A 22571-nucleotide genomic window follows, 5' to 3' on the forward strand; every position below is an offset into this window, starting at 1 on the left:
TGCTTTAATTCTTGTGTATATCTTGTGTATTCTTGGATTGTGTTGGATGTTCTTGATTCTTGGTATGCTTGTTGTTATTCTAAGGGATTCCATGTGTTATTTGACCTCTGAGATGTATATTCTGAACATAATCTGAGTACTGGAATGAGTTATTGTGTCTATCGTACTATTTCCTCTGAGTTTGAGATTCGGTGCGTTGTTGTTGTTGTTCTTGCGGTGCGGTGTAGCGGTATAATGTGTCCCGTTAAACTGATCTGTAAGAGTAATGGCGGTGTGGTGTAGCAATGCTGTGTGGCCCGTGAGGGTGTTCCGTCCCTTCTCTGCTTCTAGCTAATTGGTATGGCGGAGCAGTGTAGCCCGCTTATGTATTCCGTCAAGTGTAATTCCCTTTCTGTTCCAGTATGTGTTTTGATGTCCAGTAACCTGTTATTCTATCTTTGCTTCCTGAGATGTATTCTGAGAGCTATGTTGCATTTCTTACCTTGATTATTGAGTATTGATCTATCATTCTTGACCCTCTATGTTATTTGTTAAGTATTATTGGTTTGATTCTTTGGTTGATATCCTGAGAGCATTGAATCTGTTATTCATCTTCTGAGTCTGAGTATTCCTCTATATGAGCATTTCCTTGGTAATGAGTATGAGTTTGGTATATGTCTTGATCTTGGATTCTTGTGATTGGCTCCTTGAATTTCATGTTGTTGTGTAAATCCCTTGGATTGGAGGCTATTTGAGCTTCGACTCTATATATATGTATTATTATGGATTGGAGGCTATTTGAGCTTCGTCTCCTATTATGTGATATTATGATATATGAATTATATTGTGGATCGGAGGCTTTTTGGATCGGAGGCTTTTGGATAGGAGGCTATGAGCTATGGCTCTATTACATGGTGTGTGCGGTTGGACTGGTGTTTCGGATGGACTAGTGAACCCCGATGGACAAGTGTTTCGCTTGGATGTGGAGTAAATGTTAGAACAACCCTAAGCCTTATTCTATGTATATTCTTAGTTGTGTGTCTGTTTGCTTTGAATGGCGAGTCTATTGATTGGATTGTTGCACTTATTGCGTTGCTTGGTTGAGGTCTTTGGTTTATGATTCATTCAGCTTATTTGTTGTTGAGTTTCCTGATATTTAAACAATGATGGTTTCGTTGGCATATATTCTATATGCGTGAGTAAAATCTATTTACAACACTACGGTATATTATTGTATTCTTACGAGTGTGAATGGAATATTACTTAGCATTTCTTTGCTAATGTTTTATTAAATGTTTCCCAGGTATGGAGTAGGACCTGTTCGCGAGCGTGCTAGATATTGTCCTATCCCTCTCTTATGTACTAGCTAGGTTGTTAGTTGTTGAGACTATGATTTCCCGAATTCTAATAATGGTTTAAATAGTTCGTCTTGAGGATTGTATGACTGGTTATGGTTTGCCTTAGCATCTAGGTTGTGGCTGAACTTAGATGTGGCATAACACTCCACTATAATATAGTTCGCTTCCGCATTTCATTTCTTTAAATGTTGAGATGTTCATAGCATTGCCTTAAGTATGTTGCCTTATCTCAGCCTGTGAGTTAGGGGTGTTACAAAGTGGCTTTAGCCTCCCTCCATAAGTATTCAAGTAATTGCTTATTGAGTAGCAAGGGTGTACATAATGATGAATATGCAATTTTTCCATGTCTTATCCATATGGCACACACAACATGTCTACAAGGTATCCCTATTAAGTCTCAACTCCTACAACTACAAGTAACCATCAACAAATCCATAGTATATTGCTCTAACCCCTCTAACCATACTATGCACCTTATCTCAAATAAATTGTCATCAGATTGGGCCCCTAAACATCCAGCTGCAGCCCTCTCAACTAATGCAATCGTTTTCATAATTGCAGGGTTGAATGGTACCTTCCGGTTCAAAGCTTTTTGTTTATTATCAAATATATTTGCCATAAGTAATTTACTAATAGATTCTACACAAGATATTAGTGGTTCTACCCTTCCATCTAATATCATTGCATTGAAACTTTCAGAAATGTTGTTCACTAATGCATCAAATTTAGAAAAGGCAGAAGGGTCAAGACCCATCTACTACCTCGAAGTGTTCAATTTTCCCCTTAATCTAAAATAAGATATAATTAGGCACGGTAACTTTTTAAAATTGTTCAATTAGCATTTTTTCAATTAAAATTCTCCAGTTGCCAGTCAACATAGATGACATGGAATTTAATTTAAAAAAAAAATTAGTTACATAGAAATTATTAGTGTTGACGTGGATGTCCGCCTTCTTTTTCGACCAAAGCAACCCTCCATTTTCATCTTCTTCCTTCCCTTACCTTCTTCGACAGCCTCCATGGCAGCAGCTCCAGGGTCCTCTGTTCTTCCCGATAGCAGTAATGCCCAACGGCCACCATCCACCACCTCCATCTCCGACTAGCCATCCGAACTTGCACGCAGCGACAGCCGGCGAAGCTGGGCGGAGAAGAACAGAGACACCGCGACGTCTCATCTCCGTGGTTCCCCTCGTCAATAGCTTCATTCCCGTTCGACGCGAATGTAGACAGCAGGCGACAGTGAAACAGCAGTGGCGATGGTGAGCAGCGGCAGTTCCAGCGACCTTCGCTTCTTTCTCGTTGACGGCGAGGCCTTCTCCCTCTCCAGAAAGTGCGTGTTTGAAGAAGGCAGGTTGGGGCCTCACAAGTGATCCCGAAAATGCCTTGGCCGTTTCGGCCTACGGCGGCGTTCATGTACTAACGGAGCTCTGTAAATCCGGGTCCATTTTAGCTCAAATTCACGGCGTCAGAGCAATACGAAACATATGCACTAACGAAGACGTCCGGATTGCATTAGCGGATAAAGGAGCCATTCCCGTTTTGCTGCAATTGATGGTTTCAAGAAAGGCATTGGCATAAGAAAAGGCGGCAAATTGCGTCGCAACCCTAGCTTCTCCCGGCGAGTATTACCGCGATTTGTTACTCAAGGAAAAGGGATTGCACAGATTGCTTAATGTTCTACAAGAATCCGCCAGCTCCGAAACAGTCGAACACGTTTTGCGGGCCTAACCGGGCCTTGGAATTGGAAGGAGATTTCAATTAGCTACAATTTTTTATTATTTTCATGCCATGTAAGTAATGCAACCTAATCCTAACCGGGCAAAGTCATCACAAATTAGAGGTAACCTGCAAAAAAGCCTCATCGAACAATTTTAGAAGGTAAGTGTGTTTAATTACATTATAATTTAGATGGTGGGGTGAATTGAACTGTAATACCCCGTATTTTATTAACATTATTATTTTATCCTAAGGTATTGACATACATGAGTTATGATCTCCCGATACTTCAAAAGGATTTTTATAGGTGAGTATAGTTGTTATTAAGCTACGAACCTACGTACCGGTCACGAACCGTAAAATTTTTAAGGACGAATTTTCAGCTCGGATTTCCTAAGAAATGGATTATTAGGCACCATACTATTAAGCTTGAATTTCCTATTCAATTAAATTAGCCTGTAGCAGTGGAAATTTATTGTGATCGTAGCATCGCTATATTTCGCGGTGTACCGAACCTAGCCCAATTTTGAGGTTTAGTCTGGGATAAATTTTTGGTTTCAAAATTCTTCCTATTTAAATTATTTTCCACCGAAACTTTATCTGTTTGGACCACAACTGATAAGTTGGAAGATTTTTATTTTTGGAACCACAAGGTTGTGACAAGTGTCACAATTTTTACCATGTAATTAAAATATTAATTTTAAAAGATGAGTTTGGATAAGCATCCCATATTTTATTATTATTATTATTATTATTATTATTATTATTATTATTATTATTATATATATATATCATATTACGTATGTATATATATATATGGGATTAGATATATGAAGGAAATTTCATTTCTTCATTCCCATTTCAATTTCGTGAGAAAGAGAGAGAGAGAGAGAGAGTGATCTTCACCATTTTTCCTCCATTAAAGCTAGCTTCCATAGCCAAGTTCTTCATAGATCTCTCAAACTATTCGGTAAAACTTCAATTATATTCGGTAAATAGCTTTATTTTTCCTCCTAGAACATTAATCTAAGTTAAGATTTCTTAAATATTGTGTTATGTTGTTGGTGGAATCTTAGGGTTTTAAGGTGAAATTTGGGGAAAAGACTCAAGATTCATCCTACGGTATTAGTACACTCCCGGAAGGTAAGGAATCCCTTAAGTCGGTTTAGTCACTTGAAATTGGATAATTAATTGTTTGGTTGAAATATGATGAGATCTAAGTAAAATTGTTATGTACATGTGGTATGTATAATATATATGTAATTGTATTTTACATAATATATATGTACAAAATGTTGTGTTGGTGAGTTCTCATTAATGGTGTTGTTAAAGTTGTTATGAATATGGATGTTGGCAAATAGATTATGAGATGGTGGTTCTTGGATGATTAATAGCTTATGAGTATATTAACGATGCATTTAAGGGGTACTTAAAGTTTAATGGTGATTTATGTACTTAAAGTTTAATGGTGATTTATGGGCAATAATGAATTTTGTTAATTGATGATGGTGGATTAAGGTGATGATTAAGAGTACTTAATGATTAATTATGGTGATTTGGTTCACGTTGAAGCCTAGTGATGAGGATAATGTTGGACTAAGGACTAAAGATTTATGTTAAGTATAGATGGGTAAGTTGTTGAAAGTGAGAAATTGTGGACTAAATATGAGTTATGGGCATCATAAATAAGTAAGGATTACAATATTGATGGGTTAAGACTAATGAGGGTAATTATGCATATGGGTTATGGTTTATTGATTTGAGGTGGAAATCAATTATGAATTATGGTTAAGGGTGGTGATTAGTGATTAAAATGGTGATTAGGAACTATTATTCTTATTAATAAATAAGGAAAGTTATGATTAGGAACTATTATTCTTATTAATAAATAAGGAAAGTTATGAATAGGAACTATTATTCTTATTAATAAATAAGGAAAGTTATGAAGATTATGTATTATTCTTATTAATAAATAAGGAAAGTTATGAAGATTATGAATTATTCTTATTAATAAATAAGGAAAGTTATGAAGATTATGAACTTATAAGGATTATGATTAAAGATTGGATTAATGATGGAATTAAATGAGGATGATGGAATGATGGATAACATTATTGATGATGGTGATGTCATTATGTTGTTGAGCTAAGATGTTGAATTATAATTATGGTGGTGATATATAATACTATAATTATGGTACATGAGTTATGAATTGGTGATTATGAATTAATGGTTTAGATTAATGGATAATTATGGATTTTGGTTAATAATGGTGTTAATGCTTTCGATGACTTGATAATGATGTTATAATGTTGTTGACTTGTTGTCGATAATGGATTACAAGGTTAGTAGTTACTAATGACAATAATTAATGCTTAAGAGTGATTAAGGTCAATTGTTGGATTATGGGTGACTAAGTATCGATTATGGATGTGCGATATCCTCAAGTTATGATCTAATGGTGTTGATCATGGTGGAAGTTGTTGATGTCGATAGTGACAAGGATAACTATCTATTATTAGTTAATGGTGGAACCATGATTATGGATTACCGATGATGATTGGATTGTAAGATGGACTGAAGTTCATGATAAGGAATAAGTATTGGGAATGTATATATGTAGTGTTAGTAGAATATATAAGTATCCGATGAGTGACCAGCTTGTGTTCAGCTGTGCTTTCTTCCAATCTTTGCTCGTGCTTGAGCTATGCTTGAAAAGCCTTTCGGCAAGTAAAAATGTTTATAAAACTTACGTTGCAGAACGTATGCTATTTTGGTAAACAGGATGTCAAAACCTTTTTTTTGGGGAAAATACCACTTGTTGTAAGTGTGTACTTTACATGAGAGTGATGAGAAAATGATGTTTGAAAAGCCTGCGGGCACTGAAAGTATTTTGAAACTCCTTCAGGGGCTAATGAGATAGCCAATTTTAAGTATTGGACTCAATTGTGAAATATGTCCAAAAGAAATGATTTAAGAAAGAAAAACTGAAGGAAGGATCATGTTTCAAACCCTTAGTTTCTGGAATAAGGTGGGGACCTACGGGAAGGCTTAAATGCCACGACCCGGGGTTGGAATAAGGGTGGACCTACGGGAGGGCTGGAGTGCCATGGCCCGAGGTTGGGATAAGGAGACCTACGGGAAGGCTGGAAATGCCACGGCCCGAGGTTTGTATGATCAATTCATACTGCAGAGCGAAGTCTATTCGCTGAGAAGAGAGGGAGTTATGAAAATACTCCAAAGGTGGGGAATTGAGAAATATTCAAAAAGAAAGCCTCGTGCTTACTCAGGGGAAACTAAGTGAATTTCTGACCATGAAAATTACAGTTACTCTGTAACTATATCGAAAAGCGAAATGTGATGAATTCTGAGCACTGAAGTGTGCTGCTGAACTCTCTTTGAGACAAAAATGATGAAATTCCTGGAAATGAAAGTTTTGCAAACTTGTCTGAAAGGACATGAAAATGATTTGAGCGGCAGTTATGCCATTGTATTTAACTGAGAAAACTTTACATGATTTAACTTATATACGCTACTATACTATCTGTGTATCATTTGGTTGTAGGTAGGTTTTCAAATCATGGGTAAAAACTTTACGAACTTCCAAATTATTTGTGTTTTCAAACCTTTGTCTACTTTTAAGTGACAATGGATTTCCTTACTTAGCCGTCGTGCNTTAGGAACTATTATTCTTATTAATAAATAAGGAAAGTTATGAAGATTATGAACTTATAAGGATTATGATTAAAGATTGGATTAATGATGGAATTAAATGAGGATGATGGAATGATGGATAACATTATTGATGATGGTGATGTCATTATGTTGTTGAGCTAAGATGTTGAATTATAATTATGGTGGTGATATATAATACTATAATTATGGTACATGAGTTATGAATTGGTGATTATGAATTAATGGTTTAGATTAATGGATAATTATGGATTTTGGTTAATAATGGTGTTAATGCTTTCGATGACTTGATAATGATGTTATAATGTTGTTGACTTGTTGTCGATAATGGATTACAAGGTTAGTAGTTACTAATGACAATAATTAATGCTTAAGAGTGATTAAGGTCAATTGTTGGATTATGGGTGACTAAGTATCGATTATGGATGTGCGATATCCTCAAGTTATGATCTAATGGTGTTGATCATGGTGGAAGTTGTTGATGTCGATAGTGACAAGGATAACTATCTATTATTAGTTAATGGTGGAACCATGATTATGGATTACCGATGATGATTGGATTGTAAGATGGACTGAAGTTCATGATAAGGAATAAGTATTGGGAATGTATATATGTAGTGTTAGTAGAATATATAAGTATCCGATGAGTGACCAGCTTGTGTTCAGCTGTGCTTTCTTCCAATCTTTGCTCGTGCTTGAGCTATGCTTGAAAAGCCTTTCGGCAAGTAAAAATGTTTATAAAACTTACGTTGCAGAACGTATGCTATTTTGGTAAACAGGATGTCAAAACCTTTTTTTTGGGGAAAATACCACTTGTTGTAAGTGTGTACTTTACATGAGAGTGATGAGAAAATGATGTTTGAAAAGCCTGCGGGCACTGAAAGTATTTTGAAACTCCTTCAGGGGCTAATGAGATAGCCAATTTTAAGTATTGGACTCAATTGTGAAATATGTCCAAAAGAAATGATTTAAGAAAGAAAAACTGAAGGAAGGATCATGTTTCAAACCCTTAGTTTCTGGAATAAGGTGGGGACCTACGGGAAGGCTTAAATGCCACGACCCGGGGTTGGAATAAGGGTGGACCTACGGGAGGGCTGGAGTGCCATGGCCCGAGGTTGGGATAAGGAGACCTACGGGAAGGCTGGAAATGCCACGGCCCGAGGTTTGTATGATCAATTCATACTGCAGAGCGAAGTCTATTCGCTGAGAAGAGAGGGAGTTATGAAAATACTCCAAAGGTGGGGAATTGAGAAATATTCAAAAAGAAAGCCTCGTGCTTACTCAGGGGAAACTAAGTGAATTTCTGACCATGAAAATTACAGTTACTCTGTAACTATATCGAAAAGCGAAATGTGATGAATTCTGAGCACTGAAGTGTGCTGCTGAACTCTCTTTGAGACAAAAATGATGAAATTCCTGGAAATGAAAGTTTTGCAAACTTGTCTGAAAGGACATGAAAATGATTTGAGCGGCAGTTATGCCATTGTATTTAACTGAGAAAACTTTACATGATTTAACTTATATACGCTACTATACTATCTGTGTATCATTTGGTTGTAGGTAGGTTTTCAAATCATGGGTAAAAACTTTACGAACTTCCAAATTATTTGTGTTTTCAAACCTTTGTCTACTTTTAAGTGACAATGGATTTCCTTACTTAGCCGTCGTGCTAACTACACTTCGATGTGTTCCTTATCAGATGCAGTCTAGCGTGGGCTCCTGCAGCCCGAAGAGCTTTGAATAGGATGGAAGTTGAGGTTGGGGTCTACTCTTTGATGTAGACAGGGATTATTGTTAATGTTGTAAGTTTAGCATGTGCACTTAGAGTGGAGTTTGTCAAGAGGTGATAGAATTCACTCTAGGTGTGGCGGTAGCACCCAGTTTTCTGCTGATAAGATGTAAGCTTCCGCAATGTATTATTATTGATTTGTAATTAATGTAAGAGTTGAAAATTGGGGTGTTACAACACTCTAGGTGTGGCGGTAGCACCCAGTTTTCTGCTGATAAGATGTAAGCTTCCGCAATGTATTATTATTGATTTGTAATTAATGTAAGAGTTGAAAATTGGGGTGTTACAACACTCTAGGTGTGGCGGTAGCACCCAGTTTTCTGCTGATAAGATGTAAGCTTCCGCAATGTATTATTATTGATTTGTAATTAATGTAAGAGTTGAAAATTGGGGTGTTACAACACTCTAGGTGTGGCGGTAGCACCCAGTTTTCTGCTGATAAGATGTAAGCTTCCGCAATGTATTATTATTGATTTGTAATTAATGTAAGAGTTGAAAATTGGGGTGTTACAACACTCTAGGTGTGGCGGTAGCACCCAGTTTTCTGCTGATAAGATGTAAGCTTCCGCAATGTATTATTATTGATTTGTAATTAATGTAAGAGTTGAAACAATGTATTATTATTGATTTGTAATTAATGTAAGAGTTGAAAATTTGTATTATTATTGATTTGTAATTAATGTAAGAGTTGAAAATTGGGGTGTTACATGATTTGTAATTAATGTAAGAGTTGAAAATTGGGGTGTTACATGAACACTTCGAGGTAGTAGATGGGCCTATTTGACCATTCTGCCTTTAAAAAAAGGTGTGAAATGGGACCTTGACCATTCTGAAGGGGTTTTTCTCTACTAGCCATTGGTATGCCTCCACATCTAACTTCTTGATTTCACCCATAACATCAGTGAAAGTGTTGATTGTTGTTGCCTTGGCTGCTGCCCATAATGCATCATTCATTGCCTTGCCCAAAAAACCTACAAGCTTCATGTTCTCATGAAGATGCCTAACACAAAATCTACGTGTGGCATAAGGTAGCACATCCTCAAATGCAGGAAGGAGGCCTTTATGTTTGTCTGTAATATATTATACAAGTTAGAAAAAGGATGTGAAATCACAATATAAAGAACTTAGAGAAGTTAGTTGCCTTAAATAAATGCTAGTTGTTGTTCTGCTTTTCTTGTGATTTTTAGGTCCCTCCTAAGCAACTACAAGAACCAACTCCATGAATCTTTTGTTTCTCCATCTATGATGGCATAAGCCAATCGGAATATATTGTCATTCCCATCAATCCCTAGAGTAGTTAACAGTTGTCCTCTAAACTTGTTTTTTAAGTGGCAATCATCTACTCCAATAATTTTTCTACAAAACTTTTAGCCCTCCTTGCAAGCATCCCAAGAAATGTACATCCTAAGAAATCTAGGTTTTCCCTCATACATTAAATCAGTTAGCTTCACAAGACATGTAGTCATTGGGTTAGTTCTCTCAATCTCCAAGCAGTAGCTCCAAATCTTGTTGAAAAAAATTCAATAATATCTCCTTCAATGGTTGCCTTTGCTTTTCTCTTAGTCCTATAGGCTTCTTTCTTACTTATTTTCATCCCCTCATCAGTTCTCATAGTCCTATATATAGGTTATGAGTAACCTCCATCCAGGTCAAGAGAAGATACAGAAGGAACAACATTTCATGAAACACAACCAGTTTGGGCTCATGGAGCGAGTTGACTTGTCTTGTGAGAGGATGAGTCTGGTGAATGAGAACATCTTGACAATTGGCAAAAATCAGATGCAGACTCTATGGGAAATTGCTTATGTCAAAGAGATGATTCTTGGGATGTCCAAGACCCCAACATCAACTCGTGATAAAGCCAAAAAAAAGGGGGAAGAGAGAAGAGATCGAGATGATCAAGGAGGAGAGGCAAGTAGATCTCAAATGCCTTAGTTCGACTATCTGTCTCTTGCACCTCCACCAGCTCCTACCTCTCGAGATATTCGATCTTTTCAACCGCCTACCTCTCATGACGATCTACCTACCAGACCCTCAAGTTCTCGTGAAACTCAATCATTTAGGGAAACTAGAAAGCAGCGTCAACCTCAACACAAGCATTCCAAGCGATCTGCTTCAAAGTAACAATTGACCAGAACTGCCGAAGGCAAATGGGTTGCCTACGTACCGTATATTGAAGGGAATGGTGAAAGATTTCATGGAGACAACATTCCCCCTTTCATGATTAAGCATAGCAACGAGCAAAGACAGAATTATCTGAAAACAAGAAAGGAAGCGATTCGTGAGGAAAATAAGAGAAGACAGAAGGTAGATAAAGAGTTGAAGAAGTAGCGTGAAAAAGATCTTGCCTGTTCCAGGGAGATAAGGGCAAAAGCGGTAGATATGTCTAGGATTCGAAGAGAAGAAGAGTATCAAGTCAAATACAAAGCAGTCTTCGATATCATGACAGAAGCTAATCAAAGCTTCGTTGAAGGGATAAATCACCACCACAAAATTTATATTCTGGTGGGACTGAGGAGTCATTGCAGGTAGTAGCATCCTCGAAGCCTTCAACAATTATATGAGCTTCAAGGTCACTGACAAAGTGTAAAGTGGTGGATAGATGTATGGAAGCTAGGGGAAAAAGTTCCCCAAGATGTCGTTCTCAAAGGATGACAACTTGGAGAGATCAAAGTAGACAATGTAGACAATGTGTTTAATTAAGAACATCTTAGGTGCAGAAGAATTCGGGGTAAAAGTTGAAAGCATTAAAGTAGACAATGTAGAAGACAACAAATATTGAGATGGGGAATTAGACGGGAGATTCTCACATTATGCATTCAATACTAAGGTAGAATTGATAGGTGCATGATGGATCACTTTGGGAGAATTGGCACAAGCACTAAGCCCCTAAGACTTAGACTCTTAGGAAAATAATTTGACAAAGGCATTTTCACAAACACGTGGTCTATATCTCCTTCTGGGTTTTGCCCTCTCTGATCTAGGATGGGAAATGTAAGCAAACAAGACTCCATGAAATGTCAATCTCTTGTAAGTCTAACTCTCTCACTCACTTCTAACCTATTATGGCAATCAACAAGCTAGAATATATTCAAAGTTTGCTCACAACAAAGCTAGGTCAATCGTACACCAATATCTCATCAATTAGCAAATTAAGGAACTAGAATGCATAATTGATGAAGCTCCAATCCAATTCCTAGAGAATCTAGCCACACATATTTATTACGGATTAATAATCACTTGAATTGAAATCAAACTTAGAATCAACAAATGAAATAGAAATTGAATTACAATTATAAAAGAAAATAACAAATCCAATCCAAATTGCTAATCCGATCCACAATTGATGAAGAATCACTCAAAGATCTTGATCCTAGGGCTCTTCCTTGCTAGAAATTCAAGTACAATATGACTAAGAAGTGAACAAGAACAAGAAATATCTTCTAATCTGGAATTTTTGTCTTCAATCACCAAGGAGAAGAGCTTTTAAAGCCAATTCCCACGCATGCTGCATTCCAGGCCACGATCATGGTCGGGCTACTTATTCTGCTCGCGCTTCTCCGTCATGAGCGTGACCAAGCTCATGACGGCATCTATTTCTTCGTCACATTCCCCACAACAATCGTGGTTATGCTCATGACAGCTTCTGTTTCTTCGTCACGAGTCCCCTACGATGGTGGTCAAGATCTGCTTATCTCTCTTGCTCTTTTCTTCAACATTTCTTCTTCTTTTTGTCCTTCACTCCCTGCAAAAAGTCACAAAGTATCTTCCCAACTCCAAATTTGTCAATTGCAACAAAATACGCCCATTTGTCTCACTTCCCACCAAAAGTAACCTCAATTATGTGCAAAATGGATTTAAATCTCCCTTTAAAAGGATACACTTTTGGCATTGCTAAATATGCTGAGCTTATTAATGACAAAAGCATACGTGAGTCTAGAAAAGCTATTAATGATGACCTTGATGCCCAAGACATGTGCCAACGAGGAAAACTTCAATAAGCTTTTTAATAGTTAGAATCTTCTTGTATTTGCACAAATTGTAAAGATCTTCAAGAATGAATAAAAAGAGTTTTTGGGGTTGCGTCGAGTTTTTAATTTCCAGTAATTTTACTCCTAGAAACGTATTTGTTAAACTCAATTATTCGGTTGTTGTAATGAAAATCCTTTTCATGGATAAATTCAGTCATATGGTTAGAGTATAGGTTTTGGCACCATCAAAAAGGGGAAAATTGTTAGGAACACTTTGTAACTAGATTTTGATGATACCAATCTTAGGAGTTTAGACCCCTCAATTTTTTTATGTCCTACAATTAGGTTGAGTTCTTATTGTGTTCAAATCGTTACTCGAATGGTTAACCAGAAAGAAGGTAACAAGCACTCATGGACATCACTTCGTGATAACCTCATTCAACTCAAGTTGTTATCTATCAACGATTCGTGATCATCAACAACAAAGACTCGAACACCTGAAGACTCGAAGACGAAAGCCGAGAGGTTGCAAAAGACCTAATCATAGAAGGGTCTACCTCTTGTGTTACCAAAGTTGAATGATAAAGAAAGATCATTCGAGAAGTTTTGGGATGAGTGGTAAAGTCAACCATTCGTGTTTGAGCAACAAAGGATGGTAAAGTCAACCATTCGTGTTTGAGCAACAAAGGAACGAGCCGTTAAACAACTCGATAGGACAATGCAGAGACATTCTTTGAGCGAATGTAGTCCAAAGCCTTAAATGTGGGAAGATATGTCTTGGACAAACTGAGTCCTAGGAATAGATCCCTATGTCAACTATCATTAAATGCTATGTCCTTTTGTGCAGTATTATAGGACAAAATGTTAGCACACTTTATAGACCAACGGCTAAAATAGTACTGACACCCACATGCGTTCAATACCCCGTGGTCTCTACTCATTAGTCAATAGGGTTTTGAAATTTTTTCTTCCCCTTCAACATGACAAAATTTCACACCTATAAATACCCCATCTTGCACAGAATGCAGTGCCGGTCTGAAAAATTTCAAAGTGCTATAAGCTTGACTGCTTGAGAATCATCTAGTTCTAAGTGACAAGTTTGAGAGAGACATTTTACATGTGCTATATCCAGATTTCCAAGAGAACTTGAGCTACTTCATCTTTCATACTCAGATTTCAATAGCCAAGCTTCTCAATTGGACGAAAAAGAAATTTACATCTTCATCAAAGTTCACTACTTGGATAAGTAGTTAGAGGCGGAGTAGACTTGATGAAGTCGAAAAACATGTATTGCAAGATTGTGTCCGGCTTTTTGACAAGGAACAATCTTTGAGTGGTTGTTGTACTAAGAAGATAGTACAAACCTTCACGTGTTGTGACTTGTGAAGTAGGGTGGAGTTGGCTTTGTAACAACCGAACCACTATAAAAAATAAAAAATAAAAAAAATAAAAAAAAATTAAATTAAAAAAAAAAACCCTCTCTCTCTATGTTACTTACGCACTGCATTACATTTGCATCCCATATTTCACACTCTCAAACTTAAGATTTTATCTACCAAACACTCGTGCAAAGAAAATAAAAAAGGGTAAACTTATTTCCACTGTGCATATAAAACTCTGAGTGAGTTGTTAAGTCTTTACACTTAACGATTCGCATACCAACACTAGAAAGAAAAAACTACACAAGGAAATGAAGTAATATATAGAAATTTTCCCAGACATAGCAACACAAATATTTTGACAATAATTACAGCCAATCACAAAAAAGTAACATATAGTAAGCTTACTCCTATTAACTTTCATGTAGATACACTTATCAACAACATTTTGTACAAACTATAAGATGTAATGCTACTATTAAATGTAATGTACTATAACACTGTCAGAAAGCTTGTTCCAATCCATATATTGACTTATTTACTTCCATACCAAGTGTTCATGTGTCTATATATATATATATATATATATATTCATATGCGCCTTATTGCTTGGGTACGGTCATGCGACCTTTTCTGCGTCGTCCGATTTCATTAATCCAACTGTAATTTGCGTATGTTTAAGTGAGGTCAGGTTATTATGGTAATTTTAGTATCTATATTACGTGAATTGAAATGGTGCATTTTAGTACATGGTGTGGTGCGTTTTAATCATGGTTGAAAAAATCGCTAGGCGTTCCCTAGGCGCTCGGGGAGCGCCTAGCGCCTAAGACGCCTAGGACGCCTAGCCGGGGATTAATCGGCGCCTAGGCGTTCGTGTATTTTTTTTATTTTATTTTTTATTTTTTAAAAATTTGTTTAAGTATTTTTAATTTTTTAAAGACTAATAATTATAAATTATATAATACTTTAATAGTTAATACTAAAATATTAAATATTAACCTAAAAATATCTAATGTTTGTACAATTTAGGATTATTTCGCTCAAAACGATGTTGTTTTGAGTGAAATAAACCATTAAAAAAAAAGAACAATAGTTAATCGACCGACTAAAAGGCCTAGTCGATGCCTAGCCGATCTAGTCGACGCCTAGGCGGTCAGCACCTAAGCGACCTAGGCAGAGCTTAGGCGGCCTAGGCGGTCGCCTAGCCGGCCAGCCGCCTAGAGCACCATTTAATGTGATACGCTAGGCGGTCGACCAGCGCCTAGCGCCTAGGCAGGGATTAATCGGCGCCTAGGCGGAATTTTTGCAACACTGGTTTAAATACATGCTATAGTGTGTTTTATTACATATGTTGGTGCATTAATTATGTTGTGGAATGGTGTGTTTTAATCTATTTTCTGGTGCATTTTCATACGTAGAATGGTGTGTAACTTTGTTACGGAATGGTGTGTTTTAATACGTCCTTTGGTGCATTTTAATATGTAGAATGGTGTGTATTTTAACACATGTGTTTCTAATAAGTGTGTTGTGGAATGGTGTGTTTTAATCCATCCTCCGGTGCATTTTAATACGTTGAATGATGTGTATTTTAACACATGTTTTCTAATAAGTATAATAGTGCATGTTTATAATCTGAGATGTGAATTTTCAATAAGTGGAATTGTGCATTTTAACACACGTTGTGGTGCATTTTAATACGTAGAATGGTGCATATTTTAGCACATGTTTTCTAATGTGTAAATACTGTATGCTTATAATCTGACATGAGGCACGTTGTGGTACATTTTAATACGTAGAATGATGCGTTTTATCATGTATACTGATGAACTTTAAGTGAATAGGTGCATTTGGTTATAGTGTGGAATGGTGTGTTTTATTGGTCCTCTGGTGCATTTCAGTACGTAGAATGGTGTGTTTTGTAACATATATATATATTGCGCGTTGATTTGATGACTTGATCTAATCTAATGACTGAGAATAGGCAGCACGACCACATCTAATGACCAGGCCACACATCAAAAGAAAAAAAAAAAAAAAAAGACTTTCTAAAATACTTTGTTAAATTGGAAAATTGAAAAATCCATCTTTCAAAGTGTAATGTTATCCACATCTCCTAATCTTCCCTCTTGACATATCACTTTTTCATTGGATGGTTTAGTCTTTGGTAACAAATTAATGGAATCAACCAATTCATGATACCCAATGGTTATAAGTCATGTCAGGAAAGATTTTAAGAGGGAAAATTTTTGGAGGAAACAAAGTATTTTTCTTTTCCAAATGAATAAAAAGGCTAAAAAACACATCTTCAATTTGTTCAGTGGCACATAGTTCATCATTTCAGTGGCTGATTTTACAATGTTTATTGTTGAAATTATTCACAAGAAATGGAGTAAGCATTTCAAATTTCAATTTCTTAAACTTCACGGCGTAATCTGAATAGATTTTGGGCTAAGATGATATACACATTTTAGGAATGCAAAACTTGATCTAATTTGAATACTCCATCCAATTTTATGTATCAATTAACAAGACTTAACTAAAATTATTTTTAATTCAATTTTTCATAATATTAAGTCTAGTATATAAAATTTATATATTCAAAACTACATTAAAAGTAATTTTCAAAATTACATTAAAAGTACTATTAAACACAAAAAATCAAATTTAAAATTATTTTAAAAAATAAATAATAAAAATTTAGTTTGACCAATGAATAGTAAATATGATTTGTAAAATGAGACCAAAAGAGTATTTTGGATGGAGGAATATACAAGGTCAAAATGGGATATACCATTTCATTGTTTCCTTAAGATGCATGTAAAAGGGAAGCGGACAAACATTTCGGTACTAAGGGAGTAGCAATATAACTGAACATAAGCAAGGAAAAGAAAGGAGTTTTCCTTTATTTGCATTTCCAGTTTTAATCCACATTTCTCAATTGCAAAGAGAAGCAACACAATGGAAGATGAAAACCAATGTTAAACCATTGGCATCTGTAGTTATATGTTTAATACAAAAAGGTCTCAAGGGAGAAAGACAGTAGTAACAACACAAGTTAAGCTGATGGTAGGCAGGTCTCTAACTTCTCCACTTTATACTTCAAATAAATCAAACAACTCAATCACCTGCAAAACAAGGCACATTTAAATCTCAGCATTCTTTTCACAGCTTCAATGCTCTAATACCGAAATTCTTCTTTTATAAGTCAAATTGTCAAACTTAAAATTTCTACTATATAGAATAAGCAAATGCAGAGTAGCTGTCAAGTTTTAAGGATTTCAACCATCATTTCACTGAATCGGTTCTTTCAAAATTATGTACAGTATGAAAGATAGTCAACCAAGTATCCCCCATTCGAAGTAGAAACATAGCCAACTTGGTTAATTAATTCACTGCCGTGATTATGATCCTAGGTTTCTTCATTGGGGCTGAAACCTACAAGTGTGTAATCATATGAAGTGAAATGAATTGAATGCATCCTGTCCGGTTTCTTAGGATTTACATATTTCTTTCATTTTTCACCAAACATGCCTAAGGCACTATCACTTTCTTTATACAAACACCTTACAGTTTTCTATTTTTGGGCCAATGAGAATCACAGAATCAATGGCACAAAGTAGCGACAGGGAAGAGGTTACACTATTGTTATGAGACAACGTTTAAAATATTAACAAAAAATAGAGCAACAGAAGTATCATTTTGGGAATTATGCACTATAAATCAGACAGCTTTATGTTCTACTTCACATTAACCAACACTAAATATTTTTCAACTTTTCTAAATTAGTTCTATTCTCAAGAAATGATGTTTCTCGTGACCACTTGAGCAGTTGTGGGATTGTGGGAAGTATAAGCATCAAATACCAATTGATTCACAGTTTACCTTTAGCATAACTAACTTTTGTTTTGCAAGGCAAACTAGAAATGTCAGAAGAAAACCGATGTGAACTGGAAAAAGACCTTTAGCTCATAAGTACATCACACTGCTACAAAACATTTAGCTCCATAAGTGCATTTTGAAGCTCTATTACAACCTAAAAGCTGCCAAAAATATTTTCAAGTAGAGCTTCATATGCTGCCAATTACATTAGGATCATGCTAGATGCCACTTAAAAAACCACTCCTATGTGGCAATTTGTAGTAAGTTGAGATTTGAAATAAAAAAATATATATAGAAAAAAGGAAAAACTAACCACATAAAAATAGCCTCATCATCTAAGTAGCTTTGCCAAATAGGTTTCCAATGTTAAGCAGAAATTTACACATAATATGTCACAAGAATCCAAATTATTCAATTTCTTTGAATCCAAATTATTCAATTTCTTTTGATGAAAACTACAAAGGTGTTTACACATTTTGAAACCCAGATTACGGAATATTCTAACCCTACTCCAGCTATAGAATTTAATTTAAATTGTGTTGGAAAATACCTAAACACGATTGAGAAAAGAGCCAATTTCATTCGGACTCTACAGCTTCAACCTTAGGACCTGAAATTTCAAAATCAAACTCCGATCAAAAATCATTCAAGCGAGAAGCCTTAATTTCAGAGACTGAAAAGTTTTTTGAGAACAAAGCATACCATGGAGAGACGGAGGGCGGTGGTCCTTGCCCCAGCCAACCCCGCGAGTAGCGTCGAGGTACTGGTGGACGAGGTGACGGCACTTCTGGAGGTGGTTGACGCCCTCGATGCGGTAGCACCACCGCACCTTCTCGCGGAGGATCTTCGCCTTCTCGATGTCGATCCACTTCTCACGCACCAAGTGCTCCCTCATCTCCAGCATGGCAACCGGGTCCTTATACGGGTTCTCCGGGTCGAAGTCATCTGGAGCTCCCTCATCGAACACAACTCCCTTTTTCCTCCCCATTCTCTCTGTGTCTGTGACTCTGATAGTGATGTAGTATGCGAATTCTGAAGCGATGAAATTTGTGACTTCTAAATTAGACCCGATTCAGGATCCAGATTATTGGGCCTATTTTTTTCACTTTGGCTATGTTTGTTTGGCATACAACTACTTCACTACTTGAATGAATACCAAATACCCAAAATTGAAAAGTTAATATCTAATAAGCTAACCGATTGAAATTAAGGTGTTTGGTAAATTATATGGTGAATAAGATGATAAATGTAAAAAGATATAAAAGGACATTTTTATAAATTTATATATTCAAATTTAAATATTGATATATATTTATTTACATTTAGGCATGAACTTACCTTATTGTGAGAACTTGTGAATCAGTGTACACCGTTGATTTAGCACCTTTCTACGACCTAATATTTACTTTTTTTTTTATAATGCAACCTTATGTTTTAAGTAGTACTTGGGGAGCTGTTTTGGTAAATTATGATAGCAGTTCCTGAATACTCTGAACTACACTTGTAATGTAGGTCGTCGCTGTTTTTGTGGTTTAGGATGAATTTCGGCGTGTGAGGACAGTTTGAGAGGACATCGGCAGTTCACCACTCCAAAGACATCAACGTCCTTCGCCAACCCGACGTGGGAACATGAACCCAGGTGCGTAGTCCTATACATATCTCGCTGGTTGTAGGAGTGTAGTGCGTTGGGGGGTTGGCATCAGTTTTGTCATGTTTGGGTTGGTTCCCATATGGTGGTTAACAGGGGATGGTGTTGCAGCTGTTTTGGCTTGTTTTGTTTCCTTAAGATATAAATTTGAGCAAATTGTCATTTTGGTCCACTAACTGTAGGGGTCCTCTTGCAGTCCACGACTGTCAAAAGTGTTAATTGCATACCCTGACTATTCAATTTTTATCAATTTTGGTCACTCCGGCCAAATTGACGGTCAAATTTCGCCTGAAAATTTTGAAAGTTAAAATAATGCGGGTATTTTAGTCATTTCACATGTTTTCTTCCCCTTCTCCGGCGAACCCATGTTTTCTTCTCCTTCTCCGGGGACACGAAAACGCGACAAACATCTCCTAATCAAGTAGTCATCAATCCGGCCATCTTCTACCTTTCTCTCTATACTTCCATTTTATCCATCTCTTTGAAGTAAATTAAAAACCCATTTTCAGATCACATGGATGCCGTCTGGGCATCTCCATCTATACTTCCATTTTATGATTTTATCCATCTCTTTGAAGTAAATTAGAACCCCATTTTCAGATCACATGGATGCCGTCTGGGCATCTCCATCTATACTTCCATTTTATGATTTTATCCATCTCTTTGAATTCACCGAGACAGAGGTGTACCGGTCGGCGGACTTCAAGATCACATGGACGCAGTCTGGGCATCTCCACATGGACGGCGACGAGGATTGGGTGCTCGACGGCGACTTCCTAAGCGCGCCGGCGTCGATCCTATTGCGGTTCACAAAATCGAACATTTGTTGGGTTTGGGTCACTCGTCGGTGAAGGATTCAGGGGATCCATTTGTTGGGTTTGGGTCACTGTACAGAAGACATTCAACCTGGAAATTAAAGAAGATCCAAAAGTGTTCACAACAATTAGATCCACTGTACCACCCTGCCATTTTTGTCATTTCACATGGATGAATAACGTAACCAAGATTAAAAAAAACATAGGTTTGCATTGCTTGGCCGGAGAAGAAGAAAAAAATGTGAAATGACTAAAATACCCTCGTTATTTTAACTTTCAAAATTTTTCCGACGAAATTTGGCCGTCAATTTGGCCGGAGTAACCAAAATTGATAAAAGTTGAATAGTCAGGATATGCAATTAACACTTTTGAAAGTCGTGGACTGCAATTAAGAGGACTCTTATAGTCAGTGGACCAAAATGGCAATTTGCTCTATAAATTTGGTTATGGTTTTTTCTTCTTTCCTCTTATTTCCATGATATGAACACATATCACATCATCAGACCACTGTGTCTCAAAATCTTAACTGGAAAGTCATGCACTGTTAAGTTATATATGGGGTCCAGAAGCAACTAGGAACCGTATGAATGCCAGAATACTAAATGCGATTATCAACAACAAGAAAGGACACAATATACACAGACTTTATATGATATTTGACATCCTACTTATGCATAATTATACTAGAAATATTAATATATTACACAGTGCCCTTCTAGGAAACTTTCAAGTATATTCATGATAGCAATCAAAAGGGAAAAATATGTCACAATTATCATTATGGGTTTCTTGTCCTATTAATTTAGGTTCATTCTGAAATAGTCTCAAGAGACAAGAGCAGAACCTTCTCTTTGAAATTACAGTTTGAAAGGAAATAGGAATTGTAAAACAAAGTCTTTTCCTTCTACTGCTTAGGGAACTCTTGGGAGATTTTTTTTTTAAGTACATGGCATTGTGATTGATTTGCTTACTTATTGAGGGGTGGGTAGCATTACTATTGAGTTGGTATGTCAATTAGATTGAAATTTAAAAAGACAATGTTTCCCATTTGAAAGATGTTGGTTACAAGGCCTGCTTCTAGAATGATACAAATCCAACCAATGGAAATGACATAAGTAATTGTTTGTTTGTAATCTGGTTTGATCAGTCATGGCCAGATAAAGTCCAACCATCCGCCACTTGTATCTTTTTATTCCTATAATGGAACTCAACTTGGTGGTGCTTAGATATGTATAAGCCCTTGCTTCTGTTTTGTTTTTTTTTTTAAATGATATTTTCAGAAGTTGGGAAATGTTGAATGCAAAATATGCAAAATTTATTATTTAACATCATTCTTTTGTGCGTGCGGCTACATTGGGGCATGATATAGGGTACTTTGCTATTTCGCACCAGTTGCACAATGTGGTTACGTTGTATATGAGTTTAGTTGGATTTTTAAAATTGGTAATAAAGTGAGTGTAAGATCAGGTGGGAGGTAAATGGTGCTTGCAGTATATTTAGTTTGCATAGTAAATTTTTTTATTTAGTTTTTTTATTTTTTGTTGGTTTTATTTTGTTCGCACGGTATACTGCCTTTTAAAATTGTTAATCGCTTAGCTAGTGCTTATGATGTATATATATCTTCTAGGTGTTTAAATTGGTTTTGGTATGTTGGTTCATTTGTGGGGGAATGAAAGCATTAATTGGTTTACCTTTTGTAGCTATCCTCCAATTACATAACTGATTGAACTCTACTAAATAGTCAATATTGTATGCGTTATTATTATTTTTTAATTTTGTCGTGTAGACGAGCATGATGGTAGATTTTCGAAGGAGGATGAGGAATTAGAGTAGTGTACTATGGAGGCTTCACCAGAGACGACAAAGATTTGGGTCCCTGATTGAGTTCACGAGTATCGACCATATGTGGGGCGACAATTCAAAACATTAGATGATGGAGTGCAATTGTACAGAAGTTACGCAAGGGTAGGAGGTTTCGATGTCAGACAAAGCACCGTGAAGAAGAACATGATAGGGGAGATCACCATGAAGTATTTGGTTTGTAGTAGGCAAGGTTTCAAAGGTTGTTGTTGTAATAAATTGAAAATAAGAGAAGAGGGTGATGATATTATTACAAAGCAACGACGGCGAAGAACCTCAAATAGGGTTGGGTGTAATGCAAAGGTTAGTTTCAGGAAGGTTGAGACTGGGGAGTATTTGATAGCTATTTTTGAAGAAAAGCATAACCACGGTTTGTGCTCTAAGGCTGCTAAATTGTTCATGAAGGTTAATCAGGCCCTTGATTTTGGGCATCAAACATTTATCGCTAATTGTGCACTGGCGAATATAGGTCCCGCGTAGACTT

The 22571-nt window shown here is 36.4% G+C and overlaps 1 protein-coding gene across 1 annotated transcript; it reads right to left on the reverse strand.

The window, feature by feature from the left end:
• Positions 1–16762: 16762 nt before the first annotated feature.
• On the reverse strand, positions 16763–18850 carry LOC115996204 (NADH dehydrogenase [ubiquinone] 1 beta subcomplex subunit 10-B-like). Its single transcript, XM_031235349.1, has 3 exons — positions 18467–18850; positions 18315–18374; positions 16763–17010 (listed from the first exon to the last, which is right to left on the reverse strand). The coding sequence occupies exons 1-2, from the start codon at positions 18750–18752 to the stop codon at positions 18343–18345; spliced, it is 318 nt and encodes a 105-aa protein (XP_031091209.1). The 5' UTR covers positions 18753–18850; the 3' UTR covers positions 16763–17010; positions 18315–18342.
• Between the last annotated feature and the right edge of the window lie 3721 nt (positions 18851–22571).

Source organism: Ipomoea triloba, chromosome 11 (assembly GCF_003576645.1).
Source record: "Ipomoea triloba cultivar NCNSP0323 chromosome 11, ASM357664v1".
NCBI classification, from domain to species: domain Eukaryota; kingdom Viridiplantae; phylum Streptophyta; class Magnoliopsida; order Solanales; family Convolvulaceae; genus Ipomoea; species Ipomoea triloba.

What these genes read in the sequence shown, in the direction of transcription:
- LOC115996204 (XM_031235349.1), bottom strand. Translation starts at nt 18,752, where the DNA reads ATGGGGAGGAAAAAGGGAGTTGTGTTCGATGAGGGAGCTCCAGATGAC. An exon ending in CCGCCCTCCGTCTCTCCATG is followed by an intron (nt 18,375 to 18,466) that starts GTATGCTTTGTT and finishes TTGAAATTTCAG; the next exon opens with GTCCTAAGGTTGAAGCTGTA.